The sequence below is a fragment of the Heptranchias perlo genome, chromosome 13 (genome assembly GCF_035084215.1).
Source record: "Heptranchias perlo isolate sHepPer1 chromosome 13, sHepPer1.hap1, whole genome shotgun sequence".
In the NCBI taxonomy this organism is placed as follows: domain Eukaryota; kingdom Metazoa; phylum Chordata; class Chondrichthyes; order Hexanchiformes; family Hexanchidae; genus Heptranchias; species Heptranchias perlo.
In genome coordinates, this window is record NC_090337.1 from 38,815,785 (window position 1) to 38,837,672 (window position 21,888).

The 21,888-nt window shown below is 42.8% G+C and overlaps 1 protein-coding gene across 2 annotated transcripts in view; it reads right to left on the reverse strand.

Moving 5' to 3' along the window:
- veph1 (ventricular zone expressed PH domain-containing 1) overlaps nt 1-21,888 on the reverse strand; it is a 182,657-nt gene that overhangs the window by 120,196 nt on the left and 40,573 nt on the right. For both annotated transcript variants that reach the window (XM_067994664.1, XM_067994663.1), the window contains exon 5: nt 5,978-6,187. In XM_067994664.1, the coding sequence (XP_067850765.1) occupies nt 5,978-6,187 (210 nt within the window). The remainder of the gene's footprint in view (nt 1-5,977; nt 6,188-21,888) is intronic.

Here is a 21,888-nt window from a genome sequence, read left to right on the forward strand (position 1 = left end):
TCAGCCCCCACATCCTGAGAATGAATTAAAAAAATGATGCAGGCTGTTCAGTTTTTGAAAATGTGGATCATTCCCCAAAGAAACAGGGGGTACTCTCAACTCCACTAGCCAGTTTCTCCACGTTATATTTAAAGAAACTTATCACGGTCTACACACAAAGCTGCTTAAAGAGCACGTGATACACAATTTCCTTTTTAGCATTCCAAACAGGTGTTGGATTTGCATATGAATTTGTGTGACACTGACATTAATTTGGAGTCAAATGTCTTGAATAAACTTCAACTGAACTTCAAGTTGACTAAGACTCATACCTCCATTCCAGTTTACTAAACTGGTACATATAATCCATTTCTGCATCAATGCCAACTGAAAGCATAGCTCCCAACTCACATGGTTAATCTTACCCTCCATAACCTGTTTAGGTTCTTTTTCTCCTAGTCATCTTAGCTATGTAAGGGCTGATTAAAGAAATGAGTAGTTTCAAAAAAGCAAATAGAAAAAAGTAGCTGCACAATGTTGACAATCTAGAGGGAGACATATTCATCAGTGTGCATGGTTAAAAGTAGGAAAAATCTCAATTCAGGATTGTTCACAGATCAGATTGAGTAGCAACACACCTTAAAACAGCAGCCATCTCTGTCAACTGGACTGCAGTTGTAAGCAAAATAAAACTAGCCTCTCACTACCCTTACTATAGAGCATACTGGCATCATTACACTGAATTTTAGTATTACAGCAAAAATAATTTCAGATAATCCTCTATCAATACTTATGAGTGACCCCATTAAAAAGTTTACACATGTCTAAAAGGATAATCACCCTCACTCTGATAATCTTCATTGGGGGTAAAATATGAGCATTGCAAAGAAATATACAAATATTGGTATTTGAAACAATAGAACCTTCAATGCAAAAAACATCCCAAAGCATTTCACAGAGGCATAAATGGTCACCAAGCCAAAGAAGGAGATATTAGGAGAGGCGACCAAAAGTTTAGTCAAAGAAATAAATTTTAGGAAGAATCTTAAAGAAGAAGAGGGAGGCGAAGAGGTTTAGGCATGGAATTCCAAAGCATGGTGCCTAGGTACTTGAGACAAAGTGCAGTGGGGGGGGATGGGGAGGGGAGGAAGAAAGCACAAAATGCTAGTCAGAGGAACAGAGAGTTCAGGGTTGGGGGTGGGCAGGTCGGGTTGAAGAGGTTACAGAGATACAGAGATACAAAGGAGTAAGGTGAGGCCATGAAGGGATTTAAACACAAAGATAAGAATTTTAAATTGAAGGCTTTCAGCCAATGTCGGTCAGAGAATTGGAAAAGTCGAGTCTGGATGAGACGAAAGCATGTATGAGGGTTTCAGCAGCGGATGAGCTCAGGTAGGAGTGCAGATGGGCAATGGTATGAGGTGGAAGTGGGCTGTCTTTGTGATGGAGTGGATATGGGGTCAAAAGTTCAGCTCAGGGTTGAATAGCACGCCAGTGTTGTGAACAGTCTGGTTCAGCTTGAGACAGTTGCCAGGGAAGGAGATGGAATCAATGGCAAGGAGTTTGTAGCAGGGGCCGAAGACCGTGGCTTCAGTCTTCTAATGCTGAGTGTCAGTTGCTCATATGTGGAAGCTGACTCCATGTCTGTGGATGATGTCGCCAAGGGGTAACATTTAGATGAGTAAAAGGAGGGGGCCAACATTATCCGAATACAAGTCAGGTTCCACATGTACGCTGACGACACCAAGTTCTACCTCACCACCATCTCTCTTGACCCATCCACTGCCTCTGATTTGTCTGACTCCAATACTGAATGAGCAGAAATTTCCTCCAACGAAATATTGGGAAGACCAAAGCCATTGTCTTCGGTCCCCGCCAAAAACTCTGTTCCCTAGCCAACAACTCCATTGCTCTCCCTGGCCGCTGTTTGAGGCTGACAACCAGACCATTCACAACCTTGGCATCCTATGTGGCCCTGAGATGAGTTTCTGACCACATATCCGCTCCATCACCAAGACTGCCTACTTCCACCTCCATAACACTGCCCGTCTCCGCCCCTGCCTCAACTCATTTGCTGCTAAACCCTGAACCATGCCTTGTTACCTCTAGACTTGACTATTCCAATGCTCTCCCAGCCGGCCTCCCATCTCCCACCCTCCATAAGCTTGAGCTCATTCAAAACTCTGCTACCTGTATCCTAACTTGCACCAAATCCCATTCACCCATCATCTGGGTGCTCGCTGACCTACATTGGCTCCCGGTCTGGCAACGCCTCGATTTTAAAATTCTCATCCTTGTTTTCAAGTTCCTCTATGGCTTCGCCCCTCCCTATCTCTGTAACCTCCTCCAGCCCTACAACCCCCCAAGATTTCTGCGCTTCTCCAATTCTGGCCTCTTGCACATCCCCGATTTGAATCGCTCCAACATTAGCGGCTGTGCCTTCAGCTGCCTAGGCCTTAAGCTCTGGAATTCCCTCCTTAAACCTCTCCACCTAGCTCTCCTCCTTTAAGTCGCTCCTTAAAACCTACCTCTTTGACCAAGCTTTTGGTCACCTGTCCTACTATCTCCTTATGTGGTTCGGTGTCAAATTTTAGTTGATATCGCTTCTGTGAAGCACCTTGGGATGTTTTACTGTGTTAAAGGTGCTATATAAATGCAAGTTGTTGTTGTAGTAGTAGTAGTAGTAGTAGTAGTAGTAGTAGTAGTAGTAGTAGTAGATCTTTGGGGGACTTGAGGTAATCGTACAGGGGCAGGAAGAGTACCCATTGCTGGAAATTAACTATGTGGAAAACCTGAGAATGAGGAGATGTACAATAATATAATAGTAACAGTATATTCCTCAGAATACTATTTGTGATTACATAAAAGCAATCAAAGTTTAGATTTCCCTCATTTTCCATTTTACAAGGGTAAAGGGGTGGGGTGGGGGGCGGGGGGTAGGAGATAAAAGATCTTACTTCTTACTTTTGCCTTGAAGTAACACAGTTTGTGTTATCAACACCTCAGTTCCAATAGTTATAAAACACATACAAGATGATGATACTTCAGCTTCAATTAGAACATTACTCATATAGAAATCTTAGACACACTACAAATGCTGAGATTTGGAAACATTAACCTCATCATCAAAAACACTTCCGATACAGAAACGTAAATCAGATACCGGTGTGTAACAGGAGGCTGAATAACAAACTACTCAAAGCTGCATGAGCTTCCAGCATATGAAATATCCTTAAATAGTATGTGACTCACGATCAGAAGAGACTACAGCATTTTATATTCTTGAGAGAGGAAAATGAAAACACCACAGGTTGGATAGAGGCCAGGTGGCCCCAACAAAGTTCCTGTGTTAATTCTGAGAAAGATTGCGTTTCACCGACAGAATTCTGAGAAACCATTTACAACAACAAATTATTTGTATAAATTTTGGCAGTTTTTCTGAACCGATTACTCATCAGTATGAAATAACCATCATAAATGATTTAAGATTTTTAATATCTATTATCATAAAACATTTCCCTTATTCTAGGTTTCTGCAAAATAGCCATTATTATATCATGGAAAAAATTTAAAATACAGCTATACAACTAAAAGTACAGAATTTAAGAACAGAAAAATATGCTATTGACTTTCTTTTCATTTAAAGTATGAAAAAGAAATGGCTTAATACATATTCTATGAATTTAGTTGTCCTTTTGTTTTGTTTGAACAAAACTTTCATATCTACAAGCTAAATGTCCTAATCTATCAAATTGTAATGATTTAAGTGTCTACTATATCTTTACCAAACAAAACAATGCAGAACCCATTTAGTCATAAATCATAAAATTTGTACTGCCACATTCTCTGTATTATTGTATATTATATACATGTGCTTATCTTCAGTTTTGAGGTTGTTTGCAACTTTTATGATTTTCATGTTTGGGACTGCCGACTGCCCTCTTGTTATTATGATACTGTTAAGAATTTAGTTTACTGTTATGCTTAGCCTCTGCTGCTATGCTTTTTTCTAGGTCTTTCTTTGTTCCTCTGATCACTCTTAATGTTTTTCTGCATTTTCACGCATTTATCCCAGTAAGCCCCTTCTCCCCACTCCCTGCAAGGTTTTTACAGGCTGTTCTTCCTCTCTATCTCACTTTTAATTTGCTTCTTAATCCATTTAGGATCAAATTTGTTTAGTCTGATCTTGTTGATTTTGGGAATTCATTTATCCTGCATGCTCAGCATTATATCGATAAGATGTTCCACTTGTCTTCTATTGAAGTGTTGTTGAACAACCACCCCAAATCTACTTAATTGAATGTCACTTAATTTATCCCTTTTCGTGTTATGTACTTGGCTGTTTCTCTTAGGTATTTTTGACTCTCAGGTCATGTTAAACTTTATCATTCTCTAGTTGCTATCCCCGAAGGGTGCTATGACTTCCATCTTATCTACATTTTTTGGGTCTTTTGCTATTACCAGGTCAAGATATGCATTTCCTCTTGTGGCTTCCTTGATGCATTGGGTTAAGAAGAGGCCATGCATTACATTTACCAACACTGACTCTAAACCACCGAGGTTTTACTATTTTATATTAGGTTGATTGAAATCTCCCATTAAAATCATTTTCCTGGTCTCACATACCCTATTTCTTCATAAAGCTAACTGTCTTCCTTCTTCTACTGACCTGGTGCTTTATAGCAAAACCCTCCTTTCCCTAACTAATTGGATCCTTTGCCTCGTCCCTATTATTTGAACACGCCTCCCCAACTTGCTTTCATTTGCAAACTCAGTTTTGTTTCTGTTTCCAGCTCCAAATCATTTATGTACACTATAAACAGCAATGGCTCCAGCACTGATCCCTGTGGCACCTTGCCATGCCAATGCAGCTCCATTCACAACCACATCTTGTTTCCTCTACTTCAACTGATTTTCAATCCACCTCAAAAACTTGCTTCCTATTCCATCCCTTCCTACAGTAGCACAGAATGGATCCAACCATATAGCCACCATAGCACTCACCCACCATTTGCCATGACAGTAAGAAACTAATGATAAGCTATTTACCTAATTCTACTGTACTTAAGTGACATTTTATAAAAGGGCAGCCTTACCCCAAATAATCCAAATCAAGAATCAGTTTAGATGTTGAATTTGGTTTAATCTGTATCTTTCATAGTTACTATATTTAAAATAGAAAGATTTAAGTAACATCTATGCAACACTGCAGCTCTGCTCAAAGTGGTAACTATTCTAAGTTACTGGCATATATCTTTTTAACATTCTGAAGGTTGAATGTCTGAAATTCAATACAAACTGTTGCATTATATTGATGTGGTAGAAAGTACTTAATGGTGCCTTTTAAGAATTATGCAGTGTAGGTTAAATAAATTAACAAATTACTGAGTCTAACTTTCATAATTTCTATTATTAGTGTAAATTTAGATATAATGACACACTTTACATAAAACAACTATTTTCATCAAGGCCTTTGGGCAGAACCCTACCCAATATGCACACACAAATTGTAAAATGCAGTTAACTCTAATCTACACTGCACAGAGTCCATTTAAAGTTGAACAATTCAAAATTGTGGGTTTCCTGTGTTTTTAAGAATGGGAATTGGTGTCCATTTTTTTCCCTATTGGAGAATTAATACAGCAAAATCACAAGATCTGGCAGCCCTGATGCACAGAACATGGAAAGTATCTAAAACTTTACTTGCGCTGACCCATCTAGTATTTGCCTTATTTCTAGGACAGTTCTGTCATACTCCTTTTTTTAAAAAAGGAAAATAAAATTCTTTACATCCTGCAGGTAAAATTTCTTTAAATGTGGTACTTCACAATTTAGGTTCTCAAATGTTAACTATGCCATCCCATGCACCACCACTAAAAGATGGCTTAAAATATACAAGTCTTCAGTGCTGACTGATTTAGAATCAAACTACCCACTACAAAAGCAAGTTAAGACCTACACTTCTTTATAATACTCAAGAATTTCTGCATGGACGTACCTCATTAATACAGCCAAGAACTCCAAAAATCTTGGCAATTTGTCCTAACAGAGTTGGGTAACTCTCAGCAATTTCCTTCAGATTTTCAATGGAATTATCTGGGACGCATTGATTGGAAGCCACTAGGTCCACCAACATATTTAGGATGAAGTCACTATTGCTGGGTTCTTTCAGCTGGATAATCAAAGATGGAATGGATTCATTTAAGGCCTATGGGGGGGAAGAAAATAAAGCGATAATATTATTTCGCCCCTGTTTACTATTGTATCATTATCAAAGAAAGTAACAAACTCCATATGCAACTACACAAGAGATGGCTTTAGGGAAGTGTTCAAGGTTTACCATCATGGTAAATGTGAATTTTCACTGATATTGGTAAAGTCCACAAGAAATTATTGAAGTCTCTGCCTGGCCGGGAAGGTTGGGTAGGGAAGACAGTTTAGCACAGGGTGGGAGGAGGAAAAATACTTTTTAAACTCCTTCTCTTCCATCAAGGCCATTTAAACATATGGCTAGATTCCTAGCCCACCAAGGACTGGACTTCAGTTTTGTCCAGTTGAAAACAAGATGCACAAAATAATCACTGCTATAACTGTTTCATAGAAACAAGTTGAAGATTGGGAGGGAAACAGTAATTGCTCCAACCTGACCTAAATATATTGTAAGGAATCTTACAACACCAGGTTATAGTCCAACAAATTTATTTTAAAATCACAAGCTTTCGGAGATTATCTCCTTCGTCAGATGATTCATCTGACGAAGGAGATAATCTCCGAAAGCTTGTGATTTTAAAATAAATTTGTTGGACTATAACCTGGTGTTGTAAGATTCCTTACATTTGTCCACCCCAGTCCATCACCGGCATCTCCACATCATAAATATATTGTGATTGGACTGCTGGGAACATTTATACTGGTATGGATGCCACATGCAAAATGGTTTAGCTCTGGTGGACTGCAGTACTACTAGTAATAAGTAAAACAGATTCAAAAGAAAAACAATTAATGGTATACTTATGATCCACTGACAGATCCAAACTATAGTAGGCATGTTTCAATTAAAACCCCTAACATGAAATTACAGATGAACTTTAGGAGTTTTTCTGTTTAATTTTTAGAGGACCTAAAAAACAGGTGTTCACAAAGTCAAGGCTCAATACCAATACTGCAGGCTAGTGTACAAGCGTTCCTTGTTCCCAAAGGATATCAATATATTCTTCCAAGTGGACAAGTACAGATTAAATAGGTACTTACAACCCACTCTATGTCTGGCTAGATCACAAGAAAGCACAAAGTGTATGTACGATGGAAATAGAAAATGGAACCATACTCATTCTTGCAGGGTTTTTAAAAAACATTATACACTTACTTTGCCAATGGACTATCAGGAATCAGATGCACTTCCTTAAATTGCCAGCAATTAAATTTGAAGAAAATTTTAATTAAAAGCAAACAATTTTTAAAACTATCTACTGTTGTTAGTATGTATCAAGACTTCACAATGGAAGGAAAAGTTTAGGCAGGCACATGTGCAAAGGACCATTTTGTCATTCTGCAATAGAAATGGATTTAACTTCTCCTGCAGGTGTTTCCTATGGCTTCTGAAAGATGACATTGAAACGGAGGCAAGATGCAGCAAAAGCTCATATGGACCTTTAAACCTGTGATTGAGACATCTCAATAAAAGGTCAGGTATTGCAGCTGGTCACTCTTCTTTCAGGCAATCGTTTGGCTGAGAATTCTTTGTGTTTAGTCTGAGATTTCTTGTTGAGACTGAGAATTCTTGTGTTCAGACAAATTTACCAACATTTTGGAGCCTCTCAAATGGACAAGATCAGGATGGGGGACGCAATGGATCTATTCCACAGTACATCTGAGGAGGAGGACCCTGGGATCTACAGGTGCACAAGACAGAGGTGCACAAGAAGGATCTGAAGAACAGCAGAGAGGGGACCAACAGAGGGGCCATGTCATAGGAAGCACTATCCACTTGAGAGGGTATATAGGCAGAGGCCAAGCTTCCTGGACCTCTCTGAGGAGCAGTGCCTACGCAGGCTCAGGTTGAGTCGGCAGGTGGTCGCAGACATCTGCAGCCTCCTTCAACAAGAGCTGCTCCCTGCTGGACCTGGTAGCCATGCATTGTGCATCGCACTGAAAGTAACCACAGCCCTGAATTTCTTTGCCTTTGGTTCCTTCCAGGGCTCCACTGGTGACATCTGCAGGGTCTTTCAATTGTCAGCACACAAGTGTATAAGGCAGGTAATGGATGGGTTGTTTGCCAGAGCGTCTGATTATGTGAACTTCCCCCGCAAAGACATAGAACCATAGAAAAGATACAGCACAGAAGGGGGCCATTTGGCCCATCGTGTCCGCGCCGGCTCGAAGAACAACCACGTGCCCATTCTAATCCCACCTCCCAACACCCGGTCCGTAGCCCTGCAGCTTACAGCACTTTAGGTGCAGGTCCAGGTACTTTTTAAAAAGAGTTGAGGGTCCCTGCCTCTACCACCAATTCGGGCAGCGAATTCCATACACCCACCACCCTCTGGGTAAAAAAGTTTCTCCTCATGTCCCCTCTAATCCTTCCGCCAATCAGCTTAAATCTATGTCCTCTAGTTCTTGAACTCTCCGCTAGGGGAAACAGGTACTTCCTGTCTACTCTATCTCGGCCCCTCATAATTTTTGTACACCTCAATCAAGTCACCCCTCAGCCTCCTCTGCCCCAAGGTAAACAAACCCAGCCTATCCAATCTCTCCTCATAGCTGCAATTTTCAAGCACTGGCAACATTCTTGTAAATCTTCTCTGCACTCTCCAGAGCAATTACGTGCTGCCTGTAATGTGGTGACCAGAACTGCGCACAATACTCCAGCTGTGGCCTTACCAGCGTCTTATACAGTTCCATCATTACATCCCTGCTTTTGTATTCTATACCTCGGTTAATAAAGGAGAGCATTCTGTATGCCTTCTTCACAACCTTATCTACCTGTATTGCCACCTTCGGGGACCTGTGCACATGCACTCCAAGGTCTCTCACTTCCTCTATCCCTCTCAATATATTCCAGTTTACTGCGTATTCCCTTTTACTGTTTGCCCTCCCTAAGTGCATTACCTCACACTTCTCCGGGTTGAACTCCATTTGCCACTTTTCTGCCCACTCCACCAACCCATTGATATCTTCTTGGAGTCTACAGCTATCCTCTTCACTATCAACTACACGGCCAATTTTTGTGTCGTCTGCAAATTTGCCAATCATGCTCCCTACATTCAAGTCCAAATCATTAATATATACCACAAACAACAAAGGACCCAACACCGAGTCCTATGGCACACCACTGGAAACGGATTTCCATTTGCAAAGGCATCCATCGACTTTTACCCTTTGTTTCCTGTTACTGAGCCAATTTTGGATCCAATTCACCACATTTCCCTGTATCCCATGGGCTTTTACCTTTCTGACCATTCTTCCATGTGGGACCTTGTCAAATGCCTTACTAAAATCCATGCAGACAACATCCACTGCACTACCCTCATCAATCCTCCTTGTCACTTCCTCAAAGAATTTAATCAGATTTGTAAGGCATGACCTTCCCTGAACAAATCCATGCTGATTATCCCTGATTAAACCATGCCTTTCCAAGTGACAGTTTATCCTATCTCTCAGTATTGATTCTAATAGTTTGCCCACCACCGAGGTAAGACTGAACGGTCTATAATTGTTCGGCTTTTCCCTCGTACCCTTTTTAAACAATGGCACTACGTTTGCAGTCTTCCAGTCCTCCGGTACCTCCCCTGTATCTAATGAGGATTTGAAAATGATCCTCAGAGCATCCGCTATTTCCTCCCTGGCTTCCTTCAATAGCCTAGGAAACAATCCATCCGGCCCTGGTGACATATCAACTTTCAAGGATTCCAGTCCCTCTAGTACTTCCTCTCTCGTTATGTTTACCTTATCCAATATTTCACACCTCTCCTCTTTAACTACTACGTCCAGATCATCCCTTTCCCTTGTGAATACGGAGACAAAATATTCATTTAAAACCGTACCCACATCCACTACTTCTACACACAAGTTACCCTTATCATCCCTGATAGGTCCCACCTTTTCCTTAACTATCTTCTTGTTCTTAATGTACTGATGAAACATCTTTGGGTTTTCTTTAATCTTACTAGCTAATATTTTTTCATGCCCTCTCTTTGCTTTCCTTATTTCCTTTTTTACGTCATCCCTGTACTTTCTATACTCCTTTAGGCTTTCTGCAGTATTTAGTTTTCTGTGACAGTCATAAGCTTTCTTTATTTGCTTTATCTTGCCCCGTATACTTCTAGACAACCAGGCTCTAAATTTGGCAGTGCCACCCTTTTTCTTTGAGGGGACGTGTCTGCAATGTACCCATAGAATTTCACTTTTAAGTGCCTCCCGCTGGCTTGCCACTGATTTCTCCTCAAGTAGTTGTGTCCAGTCCACTTCTGCCAAATCACCTCTTACTTCTGTAAAATTTGCCTTCCCCCAATTTAAAATGTTTTCTCCTGATTTAACTCAGTTCTTTTTCATAATAATGCCAAAACTAACTGAAATGTGGTCACTATCCCCAATATGGTCACCCACTGTCATTTCACCCATTTGCCCATCTTCATTTCCCAGGGCAAATATCTAGAATTGCATCCCCTCTTGTTGGGCTTGTCACGTACTGGCTAAAAAAGTTCTCCTGGACACCGATCAAGAATTTTGCACCCTCTGTGCCCCTCACACTGTTTGAATCCCATTTGATGTTAGGGTAGTTGAAGTCCCCTACTATTATTGCCCTCTTACTTTTGCACTCAGAAATTTGCCTACATATTTGTTCTTCTATCTCCCTTTTGCTATTTGGGGGTCTATAGTACACTCCTAGTAGTGTGACTGTCCCTTTTTTATTACTTAGCTCAACCCATATGGCCTCAACTGATGATCCATTTAGCATATCATCCCTTCTCACAACTGTAATTGATTCTTTAACCAATAATGCTACTCCATCAGCCAGAATGAGCAGGCACTGGGTTTTTCTTCTCTGGCTGGCTTCCCACGGGTGCAGGGCACAAATTGATTGCAAACACGTGGCAATCTGAGAACAACCACATGAACAAACAGTATTCATTAACTGAAAGGGCTATCATTGCATCATTGCACAGCTGGTTTGCGACCACATCAAGAGGTTTCTACAGGTGTGCGCCAGATTCCCTGACAGCTGTCATGATGCCTAGATTTTGCGCCAGTCGAACAATCCAGACCTCTTCCAGGCAAGAGACAGACATAAGGCTGGTTCCTTGGAGACAAGGGATCCCCCTGGTGGATCATGACACCTGTGAGGAACCCACCAACAAGGCACAACAATGATACAACCAGAGCCACATGACCACCAGGTGTGTCATTGAGAAAGCCATAAGGATGTTAAAGATGCGCTTCAGGTCCCTCAACAGGTCTGGGAAGCCCTTCAGTACTCGCCAGCGAGGGTCTCCAGGATAATCCTGGTGTGCTGCGTTCTGCACAACATTGCGCTGCGGTCGAAGATGAAAGCGCTCCTCAATCATCGTGTCGGTGGCAACATTGAAGAAGAGGTTGAGGAGGAAGACGAGGAGGGGGAATGTGACAATAGTGCACGCATCGCTAGACCAGCGGCGCACATTGCTGCCGGGATGCCAGGTACACCCTCATCTCTGAGGTTCGCATTATGACATTCCAAAAATAAAGATCTTTGACGTACTCATGCCACCTGGCAAAACCAAAAATCACCAAACCACCAACCACCCCTCTCCTGCCTTGCACAAAACAGTCCTTCAGCCACACGTACACCAATTGCACAGCCGCCCAATGGGTGTTGCCATTGATCATGAAGCAAATGAAAGGTCTACTTGAAAGCCTGGAAGCAATAACGTAGAAGACTTGGAAATGGTGATAATGAATAAATTTTATGTGCCAACATAAAAAGAAATATAAATGACAACATAACATTTCTTCAAACACCCTTTTGCATACCCTTGGTGAATTACAATTGCTTAGCCTTTCCCTTTCTACTGCTTCTATGTGGTGCATCCCCTGTGACTTCAGCAGAGGTAGAGGTAGGCTGCTCAGATCCCTGCCCTGACTGCGGAGATGCTCTCGGCCTATGCCATCTGGGTTTTGGAGCCCGTGAGGGCCCCGCCAAAGAATGCTCCTCCTACACCTGTGCAGGGGCAGACTCGGTCATCGGGAGAGGAGGCAGCATTGCGGGTTCTGGTTGAGGGTGGGGGGGGGGGGCAGGGCAACAGGTGAGACGTGAGAGCACTTTGATTGGAGTTCCCACTTCCATGTCTCCTTTCACCATCATCCCTCTACCGGGCAGTGCTACATCGCTCCTACCACTCTGCTGGCCAGTAGGCTGATGACGATCAGTGGCGTGTTGTAAGGCCACTGATAAGGTATCTGTCATAGAAACATGGAAACATAGAAAATAGGAGCAAGAGTAGGCCATTCGGCCCTTCGGGCCTGCTCTGTCATTCAATATGATCATGGCTGATCATCTAACTCAATACCCTGTTCCCGCTTTTTCCCCATATCCCTTGATCCCTTTAGCATTAAAAAAAATCTATCTCCTTCTTGAATATATCGAATGACTTGGCCTCCACTGCCTTCTGTGGTAGAGAATTCCACAGGTTCACCACCCTCTGAGTGAAGAAATTTCTCCTCATCTCGGTTCTAAATGGCATACCCCGTATCCTGAGACTGTGACCCCTGGTTCTGGACTCCCCAGCCATCGGGAACATCCTCCCTGCATCTAGTCTGTTTGGTCCTGTTAGAATTTTATATGTTTCGATGAGATCACCTCTCATTCTTCTAAACTCTAGTGAATACAGGCCTAGACGCCCCAATCTCTCCTCATATGTCAGCCCTGCCATCCCAGGAATCAATCTGGTAAACCTTCGTTGCACTCCCTCCATGGCAGGGACATCCTTCCTCAGATAAGGAGACCAAAACTGCACACAATACTCCAGATGTGGTCTCACCAAGGCCCCGTATAACTGCAGTAAGACATCCCTGCTCCTGTACTCAAATCCTCTTGCAATGAAGGCCAACATACCATTCGTCTTCCTAACTGCTTGCTGCACCTGAATGCTCGCTTTCAGCGACTGGTGTACAAGGACACCCAGGTCTCGTTGCACCTCCCCTTTTCCCAATCTATCACCATTCAGATAATAATCTGCCTTTCTGTTTTTACAACCAAAGTGGATAACCTCACATTTATCCACGTTATACTGCATCTGCCATGTTCTTGCTCACTCACCCAACTTGTCTAAATCACATTGGAGCCTCTTTGCATCCTCCTCACAGCTCACATTCCACCCCAGCTTTGTGTCATCTGCAAACTTGGAAATGTTACATTCCATTCCCTCATCCAAATCATTGATATATATTGTGAATAGCTTGGGCCCAAGCACTGATCCCTGCAGTACCCCACTAGTCACTGCCTGCCACCCAGAAAAAGACCCGTTTATTCCTACTCTCTGTTTCCTCTCTGTCAACCAATTCTCAGTCCATGCCAGTATATTTCCCCCAATCCCATGTGCTTTAATTTTGCACACTAACCTCTTGTGTGGGACCTTATCAAAAGCCTTCTGCAAATCCAAATACACCACATCCACTGGGTCTCCCCTATCTATTCTACTAGTTACATCCTCAAAAAACTCCAGTAGATTTGTTAAGCATGATTTCCCTTTCGTAAACCCATGCTGACTTTGTCCAATCCCATTAATGCCCTCCAAGTGTTCTGTTATCACATCTTTTATAATAGACTCTAGCATTTTCCCCACTACTGATGTTAGGCTAACTGGTCTGTAATTCCCTGTTTTTTCTCTCCCTCCTTTTTTAAATAGTGGGGTTACATTTGCCACCCTCCAATCTGTAGGAACTGTTCCAGAGTCTATAGAATTTTGGAAGATGATCACCAATGCATCCATTATTTCCAGGGCCACTTCCTTTAGTACTCTGGGATGTAGATTATCAGGCCCTGGGGATTTGTCAGCCTTTAGCCCCATTAATTTCCCTAGCACTATTTTTTTTACTAATACTCGTTTCCTTCAGTTCCTCCGTCTCACGAGACCCTTGGTTCCCTAACATTTCTGGCAGGTTATTTGTGTCCTCCTTTGTGAAGACAGAACCAAAGTATGTGTTTAATTGTTCTGCCAATTCTTTGTTCCCCATTATAATTTCCCCCATTTCTGACTGTAAGGGACATTCTGTTGAAGGAGGCAGACATCTCCTGCACGGCCGTGGTCATGGCCTGCATAGACTCATTTGTGAGAGGTGCTTGAAACTCAATGGAGGTGGCCACACTCTCCAATGCAGACATTCTAGCACTTATCTGCGACATCACTCCACTAGTGCAGGAGTTGGACTCCTCCATCCTCTCACCAATAAAGAGAGTGTGCGTGGCACATTTTCCAGTACCTTGCAAAAGTGCAACTGTACCTTAATCAGCCTCCTTCTCAATGATGGCCCCCGGGGTTCAGCATCTGTGTCCAGCTGAGCAGAGCTTGGAGAGGAGTGCTCTCTCTGACACAGACTCTCCACAGCTGTCCCTGCCACCAGTGTCTGCTCGTGCTCACTTGTGACTTGTGATTCACCAGTTGACAACCTAACTATCTGTGTAATAGGAGCCACTGAAGTGCGAGTATCTGCGCTGGTGCATGGCTGCACTATCCTGTGACGGTGCACCCTCAGAAAGAATGATGTCCTGGAATTGGCATCATACATATTAGCAGAATCTTTTTGGAGGCGTGAAGGCCCTGGAAGGCCAAAGAAAGCGAAACGACTTAGTCGTGGCACAATAACAATCTTGCCAGTCTCTATAATTCAGGCTTCTCATACTTCAGGCAGCGATTAAAAGAAGTCAGCATCTTTTTGAAATATGTGTTATAGTCTGTCACCACCCATATGTGAGCTTCCCGTCTCTCCATCTCCGATTGAGAGGACCGCAGATGTGTCACTTATTGACTCCTCCTCCGCTTCAGTTAATTCCACAACCTGTGGAGGGATACCTCCAGTCCTTGCCCTCTCTCTTGTGTTTTGCGCTATCTTCTCCTGCAAGGGGGAACAGAACATACCTGTGAGTGACTGAAGGTGCCGTATTCACCCGATGGATGCAGTACTGTGGTTGAGGCTGACCATCACACAGATGCATCATGTTGCAAAAGGATTGGGGTGAGTGACAGTGTTGGAAAAATAACCTCCCTCCTGGCTCTCACTGCAGCCAGTAGCACATCTAGGGAGGCATCACTAAATCTAGGCGCTGCCCTTGCTTTCCTCGACTCCATTTCTCCTTTCTCCTTAAGTAAGAACATATGAATTAAGAGCAGGAGTAGGCCACTCGACCCCTGGAGCCTGCTCTGCCATTTGATAAGGTCATGGCTGATCTGATTGTGATCTCAACCCTACTTTCCTGTCTACCTACTATAACCTTTGACTCCCTTGTTAATCAGGAATCTATCTAACTCAGCCTTAAAAATATCCAATGACCCTGCCTCCACCGCTCTCTGGGGAAGGGAGTTCCACAGACTCACGACCCTCAGAGAAAACATTTCTCCTCATCTCCGTCTTAAATGGGAGATCCTTTATTTTTAAACTGTGGCCCCTAGTTCTAGTCTCTCCCACAAGGGGAACCATCCTCTCAGCATCTACCCCTTCAAGTCCCCTCAAGATCTTATATGTTTCAATAAGATCACCTCTCATTCTTCTAAACTCCAATGTATACAGGCCCAACTTGTCCAATCTTTCCTCATAAGATAACCTCCTCATCCCAGGAATCAGTCAAGTGAACCTTCTCTGAACCGCCTCTAAAGCAATTATGTCCTTTCTTAAATAGGGAGACCAAAACTGTAAATAGTATTCGCGATGTGGTCTCACCAATGCCCTGTACAACTGTAGCAAAACATCTCTACTTTTATGTTCCATTCCCCTTGCAATAAATGACAACATTCCATTTGCCTTCCTAGTCACTTGCTGTACCTGCATACTAACTTTTTGTGATTCATGTACTAGGACATCCAGATCCCTCTGTACCTCAGAGTTCTGCAATCTCTCTCCATTTAAATAATTTACTGCTTTTCTATTCCTCCTGCCAAAGTGGACAAGTTCACATTTTCCCACATTATGCTCCATCTGCCAAATTTTTGCACACTCACTTAACCTATCTATATCCCTTTGAAGACTCTTTATGTCCTCTTCACATCTTACTTTCCTACCTACCTTTGTGTCATCAGCAAATTTAGCAACCATACATTCAGTCCTTTCATCCAAATCGTTGATATAGATTGTAAAAGTTGAGGCCCCAGCACTGATCCCTGTGGCACTCCACTCATTACATCTTGCCAACCTGAAAATGACCCATTTATACCTACTCTCTGTTTCCTGTTAGCTAACCAATCCTTTATCCATGCTAATATGTTACCCCCTATACCATGAGCTCTTATTTTGTGTAGTAGCCTTTGATGTGGCACCTTGTCAAAAGCCTTTTAGAAATACAAGTACATCACATCCACAGAATCCCCTTTATCCACGTTGTTACTTCCTCAAAGTAATAAATTAGTCAAGCACAATTTCCCTTTCACAAAGCCGGGTTGACTCTGCCTGATTGCATTGAGATTTTTCAAGTGCCCAGCTATAACCTCCTTAATAATATATTCTAGAATTTTCCCTATGACAGATGTTAAGCTAAGTGGCCTGTAGTTTCCTAGAGGAGTTACAGTCACTATTTTCCAATCTGATGGGACCCTTCCAGAATCTAGGGAATTTTGGAAAATTAATACCAATGCATCTACTATCTCTGCAGCCATTTCTTTTAAGAATCCTTCAAAATCTAAGATTGAACTGGCCCTTTAAATAATGCAGTTCCGATTGCATCATTAGGGTGCGCAGTATGCCCGCTGCACAGATTGGAGACGCAAAACCCGGAAGCAAAGATAATTGACTGCAATCGAGATGCGATCGCAGATTTAAACGTGTTCACTTTGCTTCCGGGTTCCCCACACGCAAATCCACCCACCTGCTGAGTTGCCGACTCAATGTTAAAATCCATGCCAATGCTTCTGCAAAATAAATGTTCCTTACTTTATAAGGAAATAGAAGTGTTCATTGTGGTATATGTGTTCATCGCCTAACATTAGCCAAAGCTAAAAAACATTACCAGACAACTTTGCTGAATATCCTAACCTGAAATTTATGAATCTTGTATGCAAGTCATATGAATGAAAATGTAAATATTGTCCTAATAAAGCCAATGAGCTTGAAATATGAGGACACAAATAATGGAATTAAAATTAAGCTGTAAAACTAATGTGGTGTAATGTCCCTAATTTATTTGTGCAATTAATTTGAGCTCTAAAACAACCAAATTATGAAATCCATATTAAAAATCTATATTAGCAGGAGTGCTCCTCCCGGCTCCACATTAAAACCACACAGGTGGCTTCAAGCCACCGTTCCCCTTCCTCGATCACGACCTTGATTCCCCCTCCCACCAAATTGCAGTCACCACCCTCCTTGATTGCCGCCACTCCCATCCTCCCTGATCCTGGCCATCGTTCCCTCCCTCCTGGTCACCACCCCCCCCCACCACCTTCCTGGTCACAGTCCTACTCTGCCTATTGACCCTACCTCCCCCGGTCGCTTTCCCCCCCTTCTCCCGGTCACTCTCCCCCACCTCTCCAGGTCGCTCCCCCCCATCCTGGTCGCGCCCCCTCCTCCCCCCGTCGCCCCTGGTCGGCCGCCCCCCACCCCGGTCATTCCTGGTTGTGCCCCATCTCTATCCCGGTCACCCCCCCACCCCAACCAGATGCTCCGTCCCTATCAACAAACCCCCTCTCCCAGTCGCCTTTTAAGGACTTACTCCTCGGCTCCACCCTGTCCAGGTCAACGACCCCCTCTCTCCCGATCAATGCCCCCCCACTACCTGGCCAATGACCCCCCCATCCTGGCCACCTTTAAGTTCTTACCCGAGGGCGACTGCTGGTGACATAGCAAATCGGAGGGGGGACGGGGTGGCCAACATCAGGTGGACCTTGAAGATGGGATGGCCCATCATCGGTTGGGGGGAGGGGGGGGCTCCAGCATCGGAAGATCGGGGGCTCCAGCACTGGATGGGGGGGGGGCGGGGGGAGGTGTCTCCAGCATTGGGGGGTGTCTTCAGCATTGACGGGTGGGGGGCTCCTCCAGCATCCGGGGGAGGGGGGAGGCTCTAGTGTTGTGGGGGGGGGTCCAGCATCGGCAGATCGGGCATCTTATCTCCAGCATGGGGGGGGGGGTGGTGGTGGGTGTGAGGCGCAGGTGTCTTCAACATCGGGGGGAGAGGTGTCGGCCGGTCGAGGGGCTGTGTCGCATCAGGTGAGCTTGTTGGGCCTGGATGAAGCACTCCTGCTCTTCCGGGCCCACAAGCAGTGCAATAAAGGCACTCACCACATGGATCCGGCCCTTCCCACCTGCTTTCACCTGATGTGAGTCGGAAGCGATGGGAAACCTGAACAGGTAAGGTTAAATTCATTTTACCTTTGTAGTACACAAAAAATTAAATGCCTCAACTATTTCAATGAGGTACATTGCCCCTTTAAGTATCGGCCTGCCAGCTTTAAATGGGGCGGGACTTCCGGGTGTCTGTTGTGCACACGCATCCAAACGCGCGTGGGTCAAACCCAGAAGTCGACACGTTGGAGCCGGGATGCGGTCCTGCTCTAAAAAGCTATTATTTTAACCTCCCGTCCACTCCCAACCCATCTGTTCTTGGGGGTTAAAATCACCCCCTAGGTGTCCGCAGCTTGTTGGTTCAATGATAATAAGGTGCAGGAATCATTTTTAAGCGCGAATATATTTTCCCCCAATAGTGTTTCTGTATGCTGAAGGCACCGTCAATGGTTTTATCAACACCAGAATGAGAAGTTTTTTTTTAAATTCCTGGCAGTACTGTATTAAAAACATGGCTAAACTTGCCTCTCAAACTTTTCTCTGTGTGGGACCTTGTGCAAATATTAATTCCATTCCAGGGGGCTTCTGGAAATAAGGACACCCTGGGGACCCAGTCTGGAATCTCAAAAGATAGTGGAAGCTACCTAAATGAAAGCAGTGCTATCTTTGCATAAAATGTGTCTTATTAGAATACAGTAATAGAAATGACATGCAACATAGCAAACCATAAAACAATACAGAAATCTAATGGCAGGCACAGAAATGTGATGACTTCAGGGACCCCAGTTTGAAAAATTCATGCTTTAAAAATTCAAATTGTTCCCCCATGGTTTATATTAACTTCCTCAGTCATTTCCGTTAATATTATTACTACAGCTCCTTAAATATCTGACCAGAATGCACACTTGCACAACAACAGAAAAGACATCACTCAGCCTTCTCATTTTCCTTCAGAGAAACCATATGAAACCAGCCATGCTCAAGTACAAAAGGAATTCTAGCCTGGAATTTGTCTGATGTTGAGGCAAGAAACAAATACTTTAGGTTTGTAGCTTTGGGGGCATCCAACAAGAACCATCTAGGTTTTAATCTTGTTCCTAACAATTACCATTTAACTTTTAGTTTAAAATATGATTTTCTTTTTATAATTGTATAGCTATAATATTAATAATGAGGCCATAAATGACAAAATACTCAATGATCATCCAATTATTTCAAATCTGGGCAATTTAAATCATGACAATCAATAATGGAATAACCAATGCAGAAAATATTTTGGCAAACATATAAAAAAAACTATTTCAGAATGCCAAGGGAAGGGTCAGATTTCTGAAATTCAAATTTACTGAAATACGTCTGAACACATGGTTAACTATTATTTCTCTTAGTCAATGTGAATACTAATAGAATTCCTGGATGAAGGATTGGATAAAATTTTTCTGTTTTTACTTTTACAACAGCCTGTTTTCTGGAATAGAAACAGTACATACCAAAACAATGACCTAGAAATGCAACCCCGTTCTGGAATGCACAGACTAGTGTACAAGAGGATATAAAATCAATCAATCGGAATGCTACTCCAACATGTGGATTCCACATCCTGTTTTAGAGATTAAAGAGATTAGCTGCGGTTTGTTCAGGATCTCATTAAATAATTATTTTTTCCTTTAATATTTCGTCATTCAGAAAGTAAGAGATAAGCTGCTAGGATCTGCCGTCTTAATTCTGAACTACGGTATTCTGACCCAGACATCTGTGGATGATTATGTTTTACTGGCCTGGTGAATCTGATTTAGTATCCTCCCCTGGACTTTCTACTGCAGCCTGTGTCTGGCCTTCAAACAGGTAAGAAATGCTTCCTGAACAGATCCTAGTTAGCCCTGGCCATTACTGCAATTGAGCAGCTTTGAGATGAAGAAATCCTACTCAACACAGGCCATACATATTGGCGGCTTCCCTGCAAATCAACCTGTCCCCTAGAATGTACATTTATTGCTACTCCTATTCAGATGGTTCATGGTTCATTGTGAGCCCCTTGTGTAACTGACTTTCTGTAACGAGAGAGGATTTAGAGAATGATTGCAAAGCACAGCAGATAATCTAGACGGTCCAGTGAATCAAGATGTATCCTATCCAACTACTCTAAGGGTGATGTGGAGATGCCGGTGATGGACTGGGGTTGACAATTGTAAACAATTTTACAACACCAAGTTATAGTCCAGCAATTTTATTTTAAATTCACAAGCTTTCGAAGGCTTCCTCCTTCCTCAGGTGAAACATACATCACATTCCTATAACGTTCAGCCAGAGTCAAAAGCATAGGAAAAAAGGATAGGCTGTGCCCAGTGAAATATTTGAAGATATCTACTCAAGTTACATGAACTATGAGAGAAACAGCATCTAACCCATGAGCTAACCAATGTAAAATGCCTCAGCAAATTCAGTTCTAGTTTTAAATAATATTTCCAGCTGCACCATCATCCTCCTCCATATCTTCCTCCTCATTTCTTTCCATTTTTCCCTTTTCATTCAGGACATCTTAATAGCAGAAAAATGTGCAATAGAATCAGCCAAATTAATAAGAGTGACTAATGGCAAGAATGCACTAGTCATTCAGTGCTGCCAATCACTAATAGCCTTATCACCATATAACTGGTCTGTCTAAAGGGATGGAATCACCTGCAGTTCAGTGCCACCCTATACATGAGAAAAGTGAAGAGCTGGCAAGTGCAGTGAAGAACAAAGTGAAACAGGGATATCTTGACCCATCTATAAATCTGGATAGTCATCACTCACCATCCCCCCACCCCCCAGGAAGGAGTCAACAGAATCTTCTGAAGAGAGGTTCCCCAAAAGAATGCCCATATGTGTCCTTGGACTGAAAAGGAGGCAAAATGATGGATTTATCTCGCTGGGAGCTTGCAGATGACCCACACATACTTGAGAAACTGTTTTATTTAGCTTTTTTATTCCTAATAAGATTAAAAACCCTCTACAGCTGGGCTTGAAATACTTCTGTTCTTTGCTATATGAATTGACATGCGCCTTTAAGATCACAAATAATACATCCTGGAAACTCATCTCCTGTGAATGGTCATCTCCCAGCAAGGGGAACCAACTTCATCAGATAAGACCTATGGCAATATGCAGGTTAATTTATCAGGAGTACTGATAAACAATAGGTCCTGACCTAGGAATCTTGACCCCTTTGGGTCAATATTAACCCCCCATGATGGGCGAGAGTGGCAGCGGGTTACGTGGTGTGCTCGTGTCCTGTGATGTGGAGATGCCGGTTATGGACTGGAGTGGACAAATGTAAGGAATCTTACAACACCAGGTTATAGTCCAACAAATTTATTTTAAAATCACAAGCTTTCGGAGATTATCCCCTTCGTCAGGTGAAGGGGATAATCTCCGAAAGCTTGTGATTTTAAAATAAATTTGTTG